Source organism: Halictus rubicundus, chromosome 14 (assembly GCF_050948215.1).
Source record: "Halictus rubicundus isolate RS-2024b chromosome 14, iyHalRubi1_principal, whole genome shotgun sequence".
NCBI classification, from domain to species: domain Eukaryota; kingdom Metazoa; phylum Arthropoda; class Insecta; order Hymenoptera; family Halictidae; genus Halictus; species Halictus rubicundus.
In genome coordinates this window covers 10,066,580-10,087,842 of record NC_135162.1, presented here as the reverse complement: position 1 = coordinate 10,087,842, position 21,263 = coordinate 10,066,580, and the positions used below count along the sequence as shown (strand labels likewise).

At 40.7% G+C, this 21,263-nt stretch overlaps 4 protein-coding genes across 6 annotated transcripts in view; all 4 read left to right on the top strand.

The window, feature by feature from the left end:
• Positions 1-21,263, top strand: part of Alpha-man-ia (alpha-Mannosidase class I a) — a 634,153-nt gene that overhangs the window by 564,625 nt on the left and 48,265 nt on the right. The gene's annotated exons all lie outside the window — the stretch shown is intronic.
• LOC143361044 (uncharacterized) lies at positions 5,170-9,480 on the top strand. Of its 2 annotated transcripts, none has more exons than XM_076800293.1 (9): positions 5,170-5,683; positions 6,141-6,260; positions 6,347-6,464; positions 6,880-7,129; positions 7,301-7,393; positions 7,874-7,964; positions 8,358-8,503; positions 9,042-9,174; positions 9,251-9,480. In XM_076800293.1, the coding sequence occupies exons 1-9, from the start codon at positions 5,291-5,293 to the stop codon at positions 9,296-9,298; spliced, it is 1,392 nt and encodes a 463-aa protein (XP_076656408.1). In that variant the 5' UTR covers positions 5,170-5,290; the 3' UTR covers positions 9,299-9,480. The 2 variants fall into 2 exon arrangements, with proteins under 2 accessions (XP_076656408.1, XP_076656407.1); XM_076800292.1 differs by having other exon boundaries at positions 6,865-7,129.
• Positions 9,733-14,213, top strand: LOC143361056 (uncharacterized). The gene is made up of 9 exons (XM_076800316.1): positions 9,733-10,410; positions 10,990-11,112; positions 11,216-11,333; positions 11,695-11,941; positions 12,427-12,540; positions 12,809-12,899; positions 13,262-13,407; positions 13,804-13,936; positions 14,016-14,213. The coding sequence occupies exons 1-7, from the start codon at positions 10,246-10,248 to the stop codon at positions 13,364-13,366; spliced, it is 963 nt and encodes a 320-aa protein (XP_076656431.1). The 5' UTR covers positions 9,733-10,245; the 3' UTR covers positions 13,367-13,407; positions 13,804-13,936; positions 14,016-14,213.
• LOC143361055 (uncharacterized) lies at positions 15,881-20,131 on the top strand. 2 transcript variants are annotated; one of them, XM_076800315.1, is made up of 8 exons: positions 15,881-16,079; positions 16,576-16,693; positions 16,926-17,187; positions 17,648-17,764; positions 17,860-17,950; positions 19,078-19,223; positions 19,668-19,800; positions 19,884-20,131. In XM_076800315.1, the coding sequence occupies exons 1-8, from the start codon at positions 15,927-15,929 to the stop codon at positions 19,935-19,937; spliced, it is 1,074 nt and encodes a 357-aa protein (XP_076656430.1). In that variant the 5' UTR covers positions 15,881-15,926; the 3' UTR covers positions 19,938-20,131. The 2 variants fall into 2 exon arrangements, 1 of the variants encoding a protein (XP_076656430.1); XR_013083399.1 differs by lacking the exon at positions 19,884-20,131 and having other exon boundaries at positions 19,078-19,292; positions 19,423-19,801.

Here is a 21,263-nt window from a genome sequence, read left to right as displayed (position 1 = left end):
ATGACGCGCCTACTCGATAACTGTCCAAATTCACGGTTCTGGCCAGCGACAATTATCGGATAGAAGCTACCATTCTTTGGTCTATACGGGTGTATCGGTGTGAGACCACTACTAATTCAATATGAAAACCTGCACAAGTAAATATCATCGGAATTATGTCATATTTGGTATCATTTTCATTAGAAAAATGCCACGAATATGTTAGTGTAAATTCCGTCAAGAAATTATGAAAAACAAAGAAGTTTTCTTAGTGGATTAGTAGTGGTCTCACACCGATACACCCGACCTGTGTTATGTTTATACTCCTCGGCGACCGAGGCCTCTAGAGCGGTAGTGGGGATAGTTCTAGGACATTAATCATCCAGGCCTTGGTGACATATATCGAGAAATCACTGTATCGACTGTATTTTTCGAGAACCGGAAATGTAGTGTTCAGATACTTTTTGGATCCACTATAAGTAGATTATGATAGACTTCGCAGTACATATATGCTGCATTATGGTTCGATTTCAGATGATGAGTTCATCCTTCTCTTATTTCACTACGATCTGTTCGCTCAGAGGGAACCCGTCGTAACCATGATCCCAGCAGTAACATAGTACAATTTAAGTGCTACGTAGCGTAGAAAATTGGTATACGGGGTATGCGTAGTTCTGCATACTTGTAGATGAGAGTAGGAAGATAGGAAGATGTTTACTTTCATGAGGGCGAGCCATCTTTATGTAAAATTATCTCTTTCAAGGAAAGGGCTTCCTTTCACAATGTTTGTTACACACTCTTTCGGCATTCAGACTGATAAGTTTTCAAATTTGTGCAAGCATTTGTGCACATTTGTATTATTCATGCGACGGCAGTACAATATTCCGACCGGAAAATACACAGAAGCATTTATGCGAACCGAGTGACGCAATTCCGTTTCAAGCTGTAGAAATTAATTTCATGAACATTTCTGGTAAGTTCGATTTTATTATGATGTCAACGAACAGGCTCATTTTGAGGCTTGAAACTTCTACTCTAATTAGTCGTTATTTAGTTTTGCCTGGGACAATCTTGCACGAAATGATAGGTACAAGACTGACCACGCGTTTTCTCTCGAAAATGCTACCAATTGAAGCGTCTCTAAAAACATTAAAAAAATTTTTTCGTGACTGAATCTTCCACGAATTTGAAGATTGAAGTCTCTCCTTTACAACGACGCAAGAAAACTTGATGTACGATTTTTTTTAGTCGTTTTATCAATGTTCAAATGAAAGGTGTACGGGCAACTTTACATGAGGACTTACCAAACTTGGCCCTCATTTTTCTTCCGTAGAACAGTGAAAAAACAATGGTACATCAATTTTTAAGATCTCGTTGCAAAGAGGAGGCTTCGATCTTCAAACCTGTGGAAGATTCGTTCACGAAGAAAATTTTTTAATGTTTTTACAGGTGTTTGAAGTTACAGTATTTTTGGGGAAAAATGAGTATTCGATTTCTCATCTGTCACGTGATGAGACATATCTTCGAGGGAAATCAATAACGGTGCGCGAAAGTAGAATGTTTAAGCTTTAAAATGAGTCTAAATTTATTGCTGTACGATTAGTTTTTACGAAATTACAGCAGGTTAAATATCGTCGATTTCTCGACAATCAGAAATTTTGTGTTCAACTTATTGGATCCTATGTAAAATCAAGATTTTCTAAATGGCAGAAGAAGAATTTAAAATTCAAATGAAAACAATACAACAATACAAAATATAGTGATCTTCTGTATGCGTAAGTGGTTGAGGGTGAAGACCTTCGACGTCCACCTGTTCACTGTGTCAGGAGGACTTATCGATTTTCTTTTGGCACGTTCCTCCGGTAACACGTTTCCCCATTCTTTAATGGGATATTGTTATTCACCTTCGGGGGTATTATTTCGAAAAATGTCTGATTCTCGAAAAATTGTCGACATTGAAATTGTGATCATTTCGTAAAAGCAAATAGAAGACTATTAGACTATTACAAGACTAGATAGAAATGATCGCAATTCGAATACAGCGCCCTCTCGATAATTGTCCATAAGCACGGGCCCGGTGAGGGACATTTATCGCGAAGAAACAGAAAACGAAAAATATCATCGGAATTATATCATATTTGGTATCATTTTAACCAGAAAGATGCCACGAGCATGTCGGTGAGAGTCCCATAAAAAAATTAATGAAAAATAAACAAATTTGGTTATTGGATTAGTAGTGGTCTCACACCGACACACCCGACTCGTATTATGTTTACACTGCTCGGCAACAAACAGGGTATACCCCGCGGTGGTGGGGATAGTTCTGGGACAATTAAAGTCAAGATCTTTTCGACATTTATCGGGAGGGCACTGTGCAAACGATTTTCGAGAATCGGAGTATTTAGTTTTAAATTGTCCATAAAAATCGGCAAATAAACTAATTAACTGTGCACACTATTGGGGTGGTTTCGAAGCATGGGGGAGTTCAAGGCCAAGAGTGTAAGGACATTTCTTCATGGTCATCATTCATGCACCCTGTTTTCTACCTTTGCCGTCGGAGAAATCCCGGTGGCCGTTGAATTGTAATTGCAGCTTATGCCAATATTCCGTGGCGACCGTCGCGTCGCGCGTCACCCCCTCCGTCGCACCGTCGTCTCGAAAACGGGGGGTGAGCGCCCCTATAAAAACACCGGCAAATCGATCGCGTTGCAGTCGCGTCCTTCACATCGTGTCACGATCATGGTCGTCGACGTTGCTCCTGATGACGGTGACCTTGCCGATCACTTCGGTACTGTTCGGGGAGGAACGCCTTCTTCTGATGCTGGTCAACTGAAGATGAAGAATCTGTGAGCGACAACGAGAGGGACCCGATCAAAATGTTCTGTTTAATCTAACTCCAAAATTGCCTCGACTCGGACAGTGCCGGGAACGTCGGAGAAGTGAATCTTTTTACAAAAGTCCATCGAAAGAAGTGCAGAAAACAAAACGCGGCTTTTGCGTTTCAAGATTTTTTGTTTCTTTTGAATTCAGGAAGTGCAGGAAGCTTTTCTATTGGACCGCGCTTGGTTGTGCGGGGTTTCAAAAGTGCGCGAGTTAATTAGGGGGAAGTTCCTCCTCCGCCCTGTGTTAGTCAGTGACAGAAAGTATTCAGTTTGAACGTGACATTGTTGTTCACTAGAAAATAGAGTAACCCCTACACGATCTATGTCACAGCACGGAGCCGAGGATTGGGCTTAGATCGTGACTTTACTGTACTTAACGTTCTCGGCATCTTCCCGAGGTGCCCCAATTGCGTTGAGGGGGAAGATCCCACGCTGAAGTTGGTTATTGCAGCCTGCTCTATACAATAAACAATGTATATTTATAGCAGCTATGCGAACCTGCGCAAGAGAATCGAACAGGGCTCTCGAGGACGGAAGGAACCTAGAGGTGCGCAGGTGTTCCGCTGCAAAAGAATTTGGTAACAATATTTTGTGGGCAACTTTGTTGTCGTTCTAAAATGTTTTTCTTCTTTTTGTTTTCACTTTGTTCCCTCACATTTTTCTCACTTTCGCCTTCGTCTTGTTGGGCAACTTTTACGCCCGTTTGCACGTGTATTGGAACCTCGATAAAACGACTAGAAAAAATCTCGGAAGGATTGTTAATACAATTTGTTGTTATACTCGAGGAAATTGTTGTTGTAACTACCGGTAAGGAATGAAAAATGCGAGAAGATTGTTTTGAAACTAAAAGCTGTTTTTTCCCTCTGAAAGAATATAATATGCTCGGGTTTGCCTGCAGACGTAGAAATGAGCGAAGTGCCAGGGGCAATTTAATATTCGTAAGTGGAATGGTTTTTACAATATGGCAACTGCTCTCGAGACGAACCTAATGAGCGTCGTAATACGTGCCGGTATCCATTGCATAAAATATCTAAAATTAATGCGGCCCCAGGGGAGGGGTGGGGTGGGGGGGGGGCAGGCCAAAGTAAATCTGTGCAAAGCTAACCTGCACCCGGAAAGTTCAGTTCGTGCTGCAAAACAATTATATTAATTATCTATCAACAATTTCTGAGAGAACGCAAAATTTAGTGTTGAAATAAATTTTGGACACACTTAGTGTTCCTTCTCCAGTATTTCTCGAGAAACTGAAATCTAGGAAAATTCTTATGAATCTCATTTATTTTATAACGTGTTTTCGGAAATGAATTTTCAGTTAACTCAAATTGCATATTACTAATCGATCGCGCACGTATAAGCGTATCTACAGGCAGCATAATCAATGCCTACGTATGCATGTTTGCAATGTGAAAATTTATAATAATTAGTAAAGCCAACATCCACACAAAATGAAAGAAATTTTTCTACGGCTACAAATTTTGTCACAAAAAAAAGAAGTAGATTTTCTGATTGTACATTAGACTTATGTCTCTTAAGAAGTTATTTCAAAACAAAAGCGTAATGTTTCACTTTATAAAAGTCTGGTTTTCAATAAATAAATTTATCGGTTATATTTGGCGTCTATTTTTCCCTTTTTTTTAAAGTTATGTACATATTGAACAGGAATAAACACCGAGTTAAGGTTTTTTGCCCTTTCGATAAATATTATTAACGATATTCCAAATATTATAAGTTTCCCAATATTTTTTTATTTTATTAAAAATTCTCGAGAATTTTCGAGAAATATAGTCTTATTTCTTATTTCTCGAGAAATGAAAAATGTTGAGAAATCTGGAACATTAGACACACTGTATATGTGTGTATTAATATAACATAATTAAAATGCGTAGTTTCATGTAAAATAAAAATTGTGTCTGTCTTAATTGTGAGATGGCTTCGCAGATATTAAGTTATTTTCTTAATAATTTCAAATGGCTAATAAAAAAACAGTGTATGTAAATTCTTCGGACGCTTCTACTGTTTTGCAATCGATTCACTGATTTTTGAAACTCGCAGTTTAAACACAATACGTGACCTCGAAACAATTCCCACATAAAAATACAAAAACGTGTTTAACATATAAAATATTATCAATATTATGATATGTAGTACAAACTATGATGTATATTATGATATATAATACAATCTATGATCTATACTATATTATAGATAATATAGAATATAGTATAGATATTATATATAGTACAATATTTCTATATTATAGTATAGATAATATAAAAACTGTTTAGCATTATCCACACGGCCAAAGGATCACTATCAAACTTCCGTAACAGTCGAGAAAACGTGATGTCAGTGGCGCAACCGCCGAAACAAGACTGACGGTATTTTCCGGTCCGCAAAATCCACGTCGCGTCCGCGAGCGTTAAAAATTCATGGAGGGGGGTTCGCAGGGCAGAAAGCAAAAGCCGCGAAGTTTCGAAATATCGGAAGAATCCACGACTATTTCCAGTTCGAACAAAAAAAAAAAAACAAAACAGAAGAAAAGTGGTATCAATTCGACCGTTCGATACGTCACCGTTTATCCGCCGCAATTTATTCAGAATTCCCGCGGGGCAAGTTGGGAAAAACATTTTTCGAGAAAGTCGAGGCGCGACAGTCGGTCACCGAACCTTCGAACGAGCATGACGTTCTCGAGCTATCGTTACTATAGGCTCAATTATGGGATTCTGAAATTCCTGCGACTGTGGAACACGAAGCCCAGGACGCCGGAAATACTTTTGAGGCTCGCTCTGCTTTATTTCTTTCTCATGAGCATTCTTGTTCAGGTATACTCGTTGTTCTTTGCGCACGAAACTATCAAATTAGGGGGAATTCATTGTCCTTCGCACTTGAAAATATTCGAGTAGGTGAGCACGGGCGAGAACCCCCTTTGATACGTGACTGTCGCACGCCATTGTGACGTAAGCAACGCACTCCTCTGTTGCTCGGGTTGCCGCGTTTCAGGCGGATTTTTCAATTGACAATAACTATCAAATTAAGCCATAATTGCAATTTTTTTATTCTTCATTTTCGTCTTATAATCGCCCCTTAAATTTTCTACCACCTCTAGTCGAACACCCTGTATTATTTAAAATATTCTTACCTTTGCTTCTGGAGTTGTTCAATTGGGTAAACTCATTTTTCTTTACACGTGAAACTATGAAATCAGGTAAAGTAATTTTTCTTTGCATTGGGAACTGTTGAATATTAAAATATTAAAATATTAGTATAATCGAATTTCAGGTGGCTGCTTTGTGCACGCACAAATACAGTCTACAGGAGACGTCTAGAACGTTGATATTTATTCATTGCTCTTACTCGTTCTTCAACAAATATCTAATGTTGTATATTCACATCAGAAAAGTAAGTTAGTAAGAACTACTGTTACCATATTGTATGTCTTATTCGGCCATCAGTCTTCATTGTGACACGAGAATTGTGCTCGTTAGGTGAGATTCTTGTTCGCGCGCATTGAGCAGGACTGGAACACGTTGGATAACACAGATGAGTATGATATACTGAAGAGGTACACCGAGAATAGTAAACTCGTCCAAACGATTTTCATACGTAAGGAAAAGAAAACCTTTTCTCGGCACAATTTGACCGATAATCCAGTTACCTTAAAGTTACCTTAAATTCCAGAAATTATTGTTAACTTATGCTTCTCATTCAACCCTCATCCGTTCCCCAAACTGAAACTGCTTTTTTCGCCTTCAAGGTCACTTCAAGGTCATGGCGTGTAGGTCGTTGAACTGACCTCGATGCCGACTACCATGTTAATGTGCGAAGAAAAAATGCGATGACCTTGAAAAATCCGTTAAAATTGCCTTCACAAATTTACTTCTTTTGGCCGTGTATTATACAAAAATGGCGAACAATTCGGACGGACGCGCTATTGTTCTTATTATAAATTAATGTAAAACTTTCAGTGTTCCGTAAACCTAATGTTAATTTACCGAAATTATAGTATTCTCAGTACCAGGCTCACTGGTTACGGTGATGTACGGATACGCTCCTGTTGTCCTCGACTACCTGGTGCCTCTGAACGAATCTCGTCCCAGAAGATTTCTGTTCGCGGCCGAATTCTTCGTGATCGATCCGCTCGAACATTTCGTGTCGGTGAACACTGTTCTGGCGATCGTGATCTTCTTGGGTGTCACGACAATGACAATTACCGACGGGTCTGTCGTCATGTTCATAATGCACAACTGCGCCATGTTCAAAATAGCCGGGTAAGATTACAGGTTTGCACGGCCCTGAAACCCGGACCATAAATCCGTGTGTTAGACATGATTTTAATGATCGACTTCCACGAAATAAATCTGTTACACTTAAAGAAACGCATGTAATTGTGCCAATTAAAATTAACAATACAGCACACAATCGACACATTTTTCTCGTAGCCATCGTCTGCAACGTGCGATCAACACTAAGGAGAATCTTTCAGTTCGTACGAGATTCGTCGAGGCAACGTTGATTCATCAAGGAGCCGTCGAGTCAGTATACTTATATATTTTCTTGCCCTGGGCATACACGGAACGGGCACGAAGCCACGCCCCGTGGGCACGAAGCCACGCCCCCGGGGGCTCGAAACCACGCCCCTGTGGGCAAGGCTGCAGCTACGTGGCTGTGCTGAGGCCTACCCCCACTCCGCCGAGTCACTGACCCGTAGCCGTGCCCACGGGCACCGGCGGGCGCCCTTGCCCGCTAACAGGCATGCTGAGCAGCACTGCCCTACATGTATAATAACTGCGGATTTTTATGCGAAATAAAAAATGTCTGCATAGACATTTATTTATTTTCTTAATAATCTGAATGTGTCGAAAATTAAATTTGAAAAATGTTTTCACTGTTTTTCATTCGATCTACTCATTTCTATCACAAACGCATAAAATCCGCAGTCTAATAACAAGAAATGTAAATTTATATAAATTTGACGGTATCGTAAATAATTTCTACATAATCAAATTTGCAAGGTTCGCCGACGTCCAGCGAGAAATTTACTCGACATCCTACTTTGGTTTCCTCGTACTCGGCTCGACTTCTATAACCATGACTCTGTACCGTGTGAGTAACGTCGATAACTGCTCACCGATTTTTCGATCATTCTCGACCCGATCTTGTCCGAAATAATTTCATTGTTATTATGGTAATAATTAGACTGTGCGTTGTCCAGCTTGACTTCTTTTTCACCTAAAACAATTAAGAAATTAATTTTCGTTTAGCTCCTGTACATTCCGTTGCTGCGCAACATTTTTATTTTGCATAAATATCCTGTTTTTTTTTTTTGTTATTGCAAATATTAACATTAAAATAATACGAAATGTAATATTGAAACTCTAAGCCATAGAAAGAGCGTAGGATTTCTTTGAAACATTTTTCGGAAATTTAAACGGAACACCCCGTGTATCTTAGTGAACGCTAATTGTTAACCATCGCATCATAGTTATGTTTGTCCAGCTCGCTAATGCTGTAAAAGCGACACAAGCTACTCGTGACCTAACAGAAGCAGCTTACTTCATAGTTCTTCAGTTCAGCTATCTATTCTTGTGCCACTACGTGTCGCAGTCGTTGATAAACCATAGTTCCAGCATTTTTGCAGTAATGTGCGTATTGAAACAATTTCTCGTTGCAACCTCATGTAATTTTTTGCTCAACATTCGATTTTATACCCGCATGTTTCACGATTGACGGGGCTGTTCGATAAGTGAGACACTCGGGGGCTCCGAGGCGGAATGTACACTTATCGAACGGCCAATCGCAGTCAGCTTCAAAGAAAATGTACTATAAAAAAATACAAGATCAAAATATTCATCGAGAAATGAGCTTCTCAGTTTTGTTTTCAGATGAAATTCATTTTTCAAATGAAAATGCACACGTTTGCATGTACAGTCAGCCATCGAAGTGTTGACACTTAAATATGCACTTACAAGGCAATCGTTTAAATCTTTGAATAATTAATTCGAGATTAAATCGTTAAATTTTGTCCGGAAAAATCGACTTCGATTGGGTGTTTATATTATATGAAAATGATATTACAAAATCGAATAAATTTCACAAAAATGTATTATGCACAAACACAATTGTCTGCCACTTTATGTACACTTTCATAATACCGAGTTCTTAGTTAAGTGAATTTTGTAGATACGACACGGAGTGGTACTCGATTCCAGTACCAGTGCAGAAATTAATAATTTTCATTATGAAAAGAAGCATAACGCCCAGCATACTCACGCTTGCAAAAGTGTATGCACCTTCGTGCGAAGGTTTTGCGATGGTAACGTGGAACAATGGCGCTTCACAGCTCGTGTTATTTAATTTTTCCGCGGCATTAATTTCGTGCTTCCTTTTAGATATGCAACATGTCGATGTCCTACTTCATGTTCCTGTATTCAATATAACGATCTGCGCTCTGGAACCTAGTATAGTAACATTTCGTTGAGAATTCTTCGATCGTAGACGTCGAACAGCAAATATACGCGCACGAACATGATCAACTTGCACATTACGGTGGTCACAAGGAGCCTCACATACACCTGTAACATTCAAGCGAAGATTAAAAACTCGAATAAAACCAAACATTCAGAATTAAAAATTAAACAACAAATTGGTTGCATATTTCGATGACAAATTCGATCAATCTCAACACACCCGTGACAATCGTTCATTTATTTTTGTTATACAGTCCACGTTCTTTCAAATTTTATTTAATTTTATGAAATTGAACAATCGCCAGAAAATTTCTTGTCTTTTTCAACTAGAATTATTTTGTCAACGTTCAATTTTGACCTGCAAGTTGGAACTCCACCGAATAATTTGATTTTCTTAAAAAGGAAAAAAAAACGCAAAATTTTGATCTTGGTGTCGAAATATTTCGATAGGTCCTGTGCGTAGAATCGAGAGTCCGTCTCGCAAAGTTTAGGCGCGGACACTATGGCGACCATACGCGCGAACAACTCGCATCAACTTGTTGCACGTCGGAGCGTCCATGGTCGAGTGGCAGGTTCGGTCTGCGATTTTTCGATTATAGTGAACGGTGCAGGGGAGAGAGGCATTAGGCATCGATAACGGTGAGAAAAGGCAGTCGGTGTATCGTGAACAATGTTCGAGTCGAATCGTATGTATCGGCATAGTGATTCCACAAAATCGAGGGGTTCGCCGCGGAAATGTAGTGTTCCGAACGGATCGATGAACCTAAACCTATAATCATAGCGCTCGATGCTCGACTATTTCGAAATTGTCCTTCCCCTTGACGCGTCCCATGATATTTTGGTTCGTTATTTATTTAAACAACCGCGCGAAGCAACGATGAAGGTCGTGGAAAATTTTCGTGGAACTCCGAAGTTAGATGGTGCCCGGCTTTCGGAGAGCAATGGACGAAATAAGCGACTACCATAAGCTGATCAAGTTTCTCCTGTCGATCGTCGGACTGTGGCCGTACGAGCGAACGTTCTTCGCTTATGCGAAAAGGGTGACGTACACGTTGCTAATATTGTCGGCGATTGTGTTCCAGGTATTGCCCTTTCAGTATTCGTTGATCTTGACGTTTACATGTGGATCCAAAAAGTTAAATGTCCCGAAGAATCGTTAACACTTGACACGTGACACAATTATATGTTTAAAATTTTATTTTGTTCATAATACGGTCGCTTGGGCCGAGCTTAGGTGTTGCACGAGCTAATTCTGCAGTTTGGAGTAAATTACAGTTGCTACTCGATAGTTGTCCAAGACACGGGTCCGATCGGGGACATGTACCGTGAAGAAAATACTGTTCGAATAAATTATATCATATTTGGTATCATTTTAATCAGCAAAATATGTTTCGTGAAAGTCCCATCAAAATGCAATGAAAAATAAAGAAGTTTTTTTATTGGATTAGTAGTGGTGTATACCCTGTGGTAGTGGGGATAGTTCTGGGACAATTGAAGTGTAGATCTTTTGGACATTTGTCGCGAGGGCACTGTGCTTTTTGGAATTTTTGGAAGTGATTGTTCGAGATTCACCCATCGTTTTTGGATCCACTGTATGTGTGGATCTTTATGTAAAAAATTTCTGGATCGATTTAATGCTCGATTTGCATTGTTGCTTTCAGCTGGCAGCATTTCTGCACGAGGCAGTGTACACTCAGAACACTATTGTCACATTTGTGACGAATATGGCATTAACCATTATAGTCATGTTTAGACATACTAGTTTCCAGTATAGTATTGAGTTCGTAAGTCGAAGTAATCTGCGCCTGCAAGTCTACATATTATATTTATTATTTTACCCACATGCCGTTCTCTTAATTATTCAATGACACTTCGTTATTGTCGCAGCTGCGGAAGCTGTGCGATGCAATTTCACACCACAGAACGTCCATCACCGACGAGAACGAGCGCGTAATTATATTTAAAAATATCGCTGACCTGAATGTTAAGATTCGTCGTTTTGCAAGTAATAATTGCTGCTTATTCCTCTCTATTAAATAAATTAAGTTCACCGATATTGAACAGTGCCTACACAGAGGTGCAATAGATATATAATGATTAGACTGCGGGCCTTCACGCGAAATAAACATTTTCTGCGTTAATCACAAAACATGAGGGCCGAATAAAAAATATATCTCCCTTTAACGATTTGAAAAAGTTGCATACAGAAGCTTTAAAAATTCTCCGACAATTTTTCCTTCTTGAAATTGCACCTACTCATTTTCGTCATAAGAATCTATCAAATCTATAAATAAATTTCTCACATATTTTATGATATTTTATCGATCTTATCGAGGATTAATTTATTTAAACGTGCACCGTTGCAGCTAGCATATATTTATTAATCTGCGGCTACCTGCTCTACGATTTATCGCCGAACAATTACAACAATTCCAAGGATGGTCTCGACATACACATAAAGATGTATTATTTTACCGATAATCCGAATTTCTCTTACATCTTGCACCTACATTCATCTTTATTCATGGTGTTTGGGATAACAGGCATTATCGGGCCTGACCTGATGGCAGCTGTATTCACTCATCACACGCGTTCGTTGTTTGAGGTTGTCCGGTACGAAAAATTAGTCAGTCTGTTATTAATCGAATTAATCGATCGGTTTAACTTCACCTTGGCAAGCCAGAAATTTTTCACTTTTTGCTACACAATCCTGTACATCTTGGCGAGAAAATGCCAAAAATCACTGTTTCAAGGCGAGGAATTCACTGGTTCAAAAGTTATGCGTCTTTGAAGTTGGGCGGTTACAATTTTTTCTGGGACAAGCTGACCGACCAGGCTTGCAAATGTACATTATCGACATCGTCGCGAGCTTATGCTGCCGTCCATGGCGGCGCCCCTACCTGTCAAAAGCGCTTAAAATCGCTCAACTATAAACGCGCATAACTTTTGAACCAGCAGATTCCTCGCCTTAAAACCTCGATTTTTTAAATTTTCTCGTCAAGATGTACAGGATTATATAGTGGGACATTAAAAATTTCTGGGTCGCCAAGGTGAAGATTAACCAATTCATCTGATAATTGCTGTTCCATATGAATTAGTTACCGCGTGAAAACTGCGTTCGCCCAATCATCGGGGATCTCCGACTTCGAGAAAGATAAATTAACGATGGACAAACTAATCAGCGCTACGAAGTTGCACAAAGAGACGATAATGTTCGTATCATTAATCTAACCACCGTTCACGTCGAGTATACTCGTCACGAGAAGATGGAATTTTTTGCCTAACGACCAGTGTACTCGGAAGAATTTTGCATTTTTTATTAAATAATAGCTTTGAAAATAATTAAGCAGACACGCGCAAGTTCTCGAAACGAAATGAAATACTTTACAGCTCGAAAATCACATTTTCAATTCGTTGCATTAATATTTTAAGGATAGCTATTTCTTGTTTAAAGCGCTTTGACAATAATACTTTTTTAAGGTACGCGAAACAATTATCGGATTGTCTGTCTTCTTCGTATTTCATGTTGCTTTGGCTGGCAGTTATTTCCTTGAGCTTGAACCTACTGCGTGTAAGTATAGTAACGTTTCCGAAAAATTAGTTGAAAATATCTGGACACGGTGTGCAGTGGAATATGATTTATTACGACTGGACCGTGTATCTTCATTTAACTTCTTATTTATTATTACAACTTCAGTATGTCGAAATGAATACAGTGATTTCTCCATATATGTCGCCAAGGCCTGGATGATAAACGTCGCGGAATTATCCCCACTATCGCCCCGTGGGGGGCCGCGAAGCTCAAGACATATATCGAGAATTCACTGTACAATGATATCCTCAAAAATCAAGCTACAATTCCTGGCAAGCTAAGATGAAAATCATAATTTTTTTTGCACGAACTGCTTTTTAATGTCTTTGTTAAACATGCAGATGGCTCAGTCAGTACAGGAACAATGCGAGCTGAAAGAGCTGTTGATTCAGCTGATATTAATATCCGCGCACATGCTGTGCCTGTTTCTGATAAACTATATTTGACAAGTAGTCATGGACAGTAGTTCTGAGCTATTCGCGGAACTGTAAGTAACGCCAATTAATGTATGCAATTAAGACGCCTGGGGTCCTCTACGAAGTGTGCACAAAGTTTGCAAAAACGGGATAACCAAACTACAGTTTTGATCCGATATAAGGCGAAGGCTCGGGACCTGGGGTCGACGTACTTCGGATCAGGGTAACCACACGGGTTGACGATATATTTCGTTGGGAAGAGGGTAGAGTGTAACGTAACCTCTCGTTATGGCACTAATGTCGAGCGAACGAAAAGGAAAAGAGGGGACAGCGACTTTCTTATTTCGGAACGAACACCTTATATCGGAGCAAAACCGTATCACGACTATCGGTGTGCCACGATTTCGTCTATGACTTCAATTTTCTGCAGCAACAGTCGAAATGTATAGTCTTCGCTCTCTATGCAGATGTAACTGTCGATGGTACACGTCGTCGGTGCGAACGCAAAAATTGTTACTCTTTTTTATACACCATTCGACGAAGAGCTACACCTTCCTAATCGGTGGCCTCTTCACGCCGGGTTACGAAGGGTTCGGCAAGGTAACGAAATTGTTGATCGGTAAATCTCACCTTCGATTTTCAATCAACAAGCTTCTACGAATTGTTCTTTTCGTTGCAGCTCCTCAAGATGTCTTTCTCCTATTTCACAGTTATGTATTCTGCGTCGATGTGACTCACTGGCGTGAATATTAAAGAAAAAACTATTTTTGTGAAACACACTTTCTAAGAACCAGTTTTATACTGGCTACTATTCAATATTTTTATTGTCAGTGTGTATACAAATATAATTTATCCAGATAACACATTAATAATCATGGAACGAAAAAAAAAACTGAGAGAATGACTTGACGACTAGGAAAAAGGTAAACTCCATTACAGTGTTTACTCGATATATGTCCAAAACACGGCTCCAGTCAGGGACATGTATCGGCCAGGACTATTCCTTGATCCACGCGATCGAGATCTGTCGAGCTTCACGGCCCCTCACGGGGTACGGTGAATTCTCGATATATGTCCACAACACGGGTCTTGTCAGCGTCATATATCGTCGAGGAGACATACCCTAGTCGTGTTATGTTTACACTCCTTGACGTCCGAGGCCTCTCGAGCTTCCTGACCCCTCACGGGGTGCGGTGAATTCTCGATATATGTCCACAACACGGGTCTTGTCAGCGTCATATATCGTCGAGGAGACATACCCTAGCCGTGTTATGGTTACATTCCTTGACGTCCGAGGCCTCTCGAGCTGCTTGGCCCCTCGCGGGATATACCCCCGCGGTAGTGGGGATAATTCCACGACGTTTATAATCCAGGCCATCGCGACATATATAGAGAAATCACTGTATACTGATAGTTAACACTGTACTTTGGAAAACCTTCGCAACGTGAAAGAACGTCCCTTAAAAATTTAGTTATAGACTTTCGAAAATTATGAAAAATATTATATGTACGAAACAGAACAATATAAGTGTTGATAATTAGTCTCAAGGCCACTCGAGCGTGCAGAGTGGGGATTAGGCGTAGCGAGGAGCTTATCTGTGTCGTTCCTGTGGCCGGGTCTCTTCTGGACAACCCCGACGGTAGCCTAAGTGGTCCAAGTGCGGAATCGGGATCAAGTTGTTGCACGGTGGAATGACTATAGAAGAATGAAACGCAGCGAGGGCGATCGGCTCGCTTGTCACCTTGCTTCACGTTGACTTCACTTTTTTTTTTCCTGGAGTATAGGTCTCCGCTCGCCTGATAATGGGAATCGGCAGATGGTGTACTACAATCGATGCTCAGATCCAAGAGGGAGAGTAACGTTCTACCGAACAAAAAAAAAGAAAAAATTAAAAAAAAAACAGTCGCGTTTGCCTCCAGTGTGCAATTTACCGGGATTTAGAGGAAATAATTTGTATTTGCTAGGTTCGCGATCCGATCGATAGTGAACCCTACAATCATCTCGCTCGACTCTGAGCGATTCCTGACGCTGGTCTCCCTCTCCTTTGTGCGGTTGATGTTTTGAGTCATTATTTATTCAAATGACACGGAACGGTACAAAAACGAAGCAAAGGGTGAAGCGTAATTTTGGAGGCTCGCTGGCTTAGACGCGATCCGGCGGTCGCACAGTGATGGACAGTCTCGATGATCATCACTATACCGTGACCAGAGTTCTCTTGTCGTGTGTTGGACTGTGGCCGTACGAGCGAGCATGGTACACTTATGCGAAGAGAGTCACTTACCTGTTGATTGTGGTGTCCGCGATTACGGCTCAGGTATTGTCGTTGACGACCGGTTCGGGCACAGTTTAATAATAATCTAAAATAGACGTATTACTTTCTTAATTTCGTGGAAAAATGTAAAATGTGCCATCCTCTTGTCCCGAGGCTGCACATAATAATGACAACAGTGAAGCATAATTATTACAGCGAATTCTCGATATATGTCAAGAACGCGGGTCTTGTTAGCGACTTGTATCGTCCAGGGGACCTTGGCGACAGATCTTGGCGACATATATAGAGAAATCACTGTACGTGGCTATGTCCGAATTATGGTTGATACCTGCTATCGTTGGTTCCAGATAAGCACGCTATTGTTTTGTGATGAATTAAGCTCCAATATCATATTCGACGCAGTAACGAACATTACCTTCACTCTAATAAGCCTCTTGAAGCACGTATTATATTTGTCTCATCTCAAAGGTGTAAGTTGAAACTTCAGCAATTCTAGCGATGATTATTTATTAACAGACTGCGGTCCTTTATGCGGAATGACATTTTCGTGCGTCAATTGCACGGTACCGGAGCTAAGTTAACGTTCTTCTTCATTTTTTCGTTCTTTTATTAATGATTTTAATATGTTGGAAATATTCTGAAATTCTTTTGACCTCTCTGCTGTTTCAAACTGCACTCATTCGTGATTCCCATAAATGCATAAAATCCGCAGTCTAGTTATAGCTGTCCACTCGTCAGCTGTACGCAGTACAGTGAATTCTCGATTTATGTCAACAACACGGGTCTTGCCTGCGACATATATCGTCCAGAAGGCATACCCGAGCCGCGTTATGTTTACACTCCTCGGCGTCCGAGTGGTAGTGGGGATAATTCCGCGACGTTTATCATCCAGGCATTCGCGACATATATAGAGAAATCACGTGAACTGTCATTCTCGCACATAGGAGGATATTTGCCATTTTCTAGATAAGACAACTTTTTGAAATGATACGCGAAGATTGGAAACAAATAAACAACGAATACGAGATGACATTATTACTAAAAAACGCTGACGACGGAAAGTTCATGGGGCTGATTCTGTCGGGTAATTATGTTATTCTAATTCTAATTATGTTAAAATTGGATATTTTTACCTGGATATTAAACCTGCAGTTTAGCTATGACGAACTTAATGCCTTTTTAATTTTTGCATCATTAAATAAGTTATTTTGATCTCATGTGATTTGTATGGACGTTCTAAAGTTTCGTGTGACACTCGACGTGTTCAGAAGTCGACGTCACTAATACACAGAAACATTTTCCCCACACACACACAGCCGGAATTCACGTACTGATAATGAGTTACGTAGTCTTCATAACCACAATGCATAATGTTTCCAATTCTACGACCACGGAGGACGATTACATGGTCTACTCGCGTCTCAAGTTAACGTACACGAAAAACGACGAGAAATATTATTTCGCCTCATTGATGCACACGTATATTGTGGTTCTCTGTGGGTTAATGACCTTGGCTGGGACAGAGGCAACAACGGTTCTATGCGGCCATCATGCTTTCGGGATGATTCAAATACTGCGGTAAGCTGCAATAAAAATGTGAACGGCTAAGCCTCGCTTAAAGCTACCATTTTGTCAAGGAGCTTATTAACATCTTAAGCACCGTACGCCACTATAGTGACATTCTGGTTTTCGAGACCGTTCCTGAATTTTTTTGAGGAAAAATATTGAACCTTTTGCATCGGTATTTTGCACACATACTTATTGGTATTTGAGGTACGCGTGTGATTTTTTCGATGCAAAAACAATCAATATTACACGAGTTATATACTGTTTTAGACAGTATGTTTTGAAACGCATGGATGGAGGGTTGCCATGATTGCACCGATACTGCGTACCATATACTATGCGCGCGAAATCCCAATGCATCTCAAATACTTTTTCCGAAAACAATTCCGAATATTTCGTTCAAAAACTGCCCCGAAGAACAAAACACACCATCAAACGTACCTGTAACTCCTCCTTCCCGGTGTTCCAACAGCCACCGCGTACGAAACGCTTTCAACGACAACAAAATGGCCGTTACAGCGCCAAAGGGGGATAGAGCGACCATCGAAAAGGTCATCGACGTCGCGATGCTCCACATACGTGTGCTTCGGTTAGTATATCCATGAATGTTGGTCCCAAAACAGCGTTTGCAAATTCTGTATTCGCGTGACCCCACACTGATCTCCTTTGTTTAACGGTGCGAAGGTATCGCAAACTGGTGGACGAATCGATTCTGATGGGGTATTTCTTTCTGCTTGTCGTGGCGATGGCCTCTCTCAGCTTGAACCTCCTGCGTGTGAGTTTATACGTCCCGAGTCCTAACGAGCGTATCGTCCTGAAAGAGGAGACTCGGGCACGGGAGGCGAGAGAGGCAAGCTTCTCGCTCCGCCCAATCCCCACCTTGAACGCTCACTTGACCTTCACATTTGCTATGTGGTTGCTCAGCGACGCTTCAAAACAGACGCCGACGCCAGGCCTGGGCAACTGGTGGCTCGCGAGCCACACGCGAGACCTCTTCCTACTCCTGAGACCCCCCACCCCTGAGGACCCCCCACCTTGCTCCCATAGAGTGTGGGAGAAAGGGTTAGGCAGCCAGGAGCCTATAGGAGGTTGTCTCCAGGAGAGATAAAAGCCCGTTAGGGTAATATGAAGTGGCCAGTGGTGGGGGAACAGTGGTAGTGGGGGTCGTGAAGCGATAGTGGGGAAGCAGGTACTCATTATACGCCCCCAGATTAAGGGGGCCGGCATGTTTTGAAATCCATATACGTATGGAAGGGTCAAAATCTAGACAAACTGCCGCTTCAATATTGCAATGAGCAGTTTAGAACAGGTCAATTGTGTTTCCTAAAAGTCCAATCTACGTCTGTATGGAGCCCAAATTGCGAATTTCTACCTCATCCTGGAGTAATTTGTAATATTCGGCAGAAAATTCGAATTCTGAAGCAAATATGACGTCACAAGATGGCTGCCGCTGAGAGATTCTCTTAATTTCGAGAGATTTAGTGTTCGTATCGAAAAAAAGGCTCCATACAAACGTAGCAAAGACATGTACAAACGCGGTGGTATGCATTTTTAATTGATTACTTACTTATTTAAGACCTAAAATGTCTAGAAAAAAGGCACAGGATAACATAGCGTGACAGTCAAGGCCAAATGCCTGCCGGCCCCCTTAAGACTTGTATCCCACTCTACCTTACCCCTTCTACGACGCCATTCCCCCACGCATTCTGACGCATGCGCGACAGATACGAAGCGCGTCACGCGACAGAGGTAAGGTAGAGTGGGGAAGAAGTATTAATTTGGCGACATTGGGCCTGACCAATAAGACCCGCGTTCCTTCCGAGTCTCTTCTCTCCGCACGTTGCTCGCGTCCACTGTCGAATAAAATGAACCTTACCGAATGTTGTTTTCGGGATCGTACAGTTCTCTTACGCTATCCTTCGATTTCGGAGACTGTCGCAAATTTTGCCTATAGCGGCCGTGATCATCGGACACTTCTTGTACATCGGTTTGGCGAATCATTTGGGACAAATGGCCATCGACAACAGCGCCAAATTCTTTTCTGACACGTGAGTCGAACTGATTATACACCTGTCCGCGGGAAAATTCGCACTGTGAGCAAAGTTAGTTCGAATGAAGTCTCGCAGAGAGGATCGTACAATTGATGATGCTCAGGGTCATTCGTCACTGTATTTATGGGCTTTCTGAAAGATAGTTTTGTAGCTGCTTCTTGTGGACATGTTAGTCATGCTGTTGTTCCCAGAGCAGTAACTGTACGCTAGTTGTCAGTGAATTCTCGATATATGTCAACAACACGTAGTGGGGATCATTCCGCGACGTTTATCGTCTAGGTCTTGGCGGCATATATAGAGAAATCACTGTAGTTTGCTAGAAACTGGGCAATTGATTGACGACTTTGGGACTCTGGGTCAGAATGGACCCAGGCCTCACTGACGGAGGATTAAACATCAAATTCTCAAATAAAGCGGCCATTTGTTTCCGTTTCTGCGCAGATACACTGGCATGTGGTACCGAGCGACTGTCCCAGCGCAGAAATTATTGTTGTTCATTATGTGTCACAGTGTGAAAGATATTGTGTTTGTGTTTGGAGGGATCTTCTGCCCGTCTTACGAAGGATTCACCGTGGTACAACATTTCAAGATATTTATTCATCGACATTTATCGCGAACTCACTATCTTTTGAAGTTTCTTCGAATCCTATTTTGCAGATGACCAAATTATCAGTGTCTTACTTAATGGTCATGTATTCTATGGACATATGAGCCGATAAAGTTACGTGTACGACAGTTCTGCGGAATTCTTGCGTAGAATTCTTTTAGAGGATTATCATGATTAACGCGAACATTCTGGTACGTATGTTCCAGGCGAAAATAATTTTAACACCAAACACAGTGAATTCTCGATATATGTCAACAACACGGGTCTTGCCAGAGTCGAGTATCGTGCAGGAGTTATGTTTACACTCCTCGGCGTCCAAGGCCTCTCGAGCTTCATGATAATTCCGCGACGTTTATCATCCAGGCATTGGCGACATATACAGAGTATACACTGTGCTTCGCAAAAGCATCGAGTAATAATATTTGACGAATCTATGCTACTACCGAAAATTATATTTTTATGCATCCTCTGATATTGTATAAACGTATGGTTTTTCTTTTGTTTGCAGGTGAGTACCTTACGTTTGCTAAGAGAAGCATAAGCGGACCGAGCATGAGTGGATTATCTCCAAAGCCTGACTGTATGTATCGTACTTAAAGAAATGCATGATTTTCCACAATTGTCAGTCGAATTAAATATTCCCATCAAACGTTTGTTACCGATCTGAATTTAATAAAGCGAATATCATCACCGGAGTAATATTACTTCAACCATTATTGTGTATAACATTACACAATTTTAGTGTATTTAAATGCAATTTAGTATTTAACACGGTGACCAATTTCGTTGCAAAACTAACATTTTTACGACACAAATTTCCCGAGAATTACACGATCATTATTACAAAAATGGATTAAACTAGCATTTTTTTTATTTTCATATTTACACAAACGAACACACGCAAACGTACACACACGAACAAGATTAGCCACGGATATATACAAATCACTTTAGTCACACGATGCTTAAATTGTTTGTTTAACATGCTAGACCAGAACTTGGCAATGAGCTTATTGTATCGTGTTATTGTTAAATATATTTACCTATCATTATACCCAGAGGATTAATTGCTTTAACCGACAGCAATATTGACGAAACACTCGAAACGACGCCACCTATGATATAATATTGATGTCAGAAGGATCAGAAAAAGAAAGTTCTTTGAAAGATTGCCGAATAATCAAAAAATAATTTATCTACGTCTGGTAGAGTTTTCTACAATCATTTGACACCATTGTAGACGCACGCAACAATTATAAACTAGAATATGCACTCACTTCGATATCGATAAAAACGATTATAGCTAAATTGTTTAGAATGGTGGGCACGACATCGGTTCGAAATTGTTATTAAATCATTCAAACATTCCCACACGGAAACACACGTATGTAGTTGCTTCACAAATGCACACGTGGGTTCGTTGTACTCTC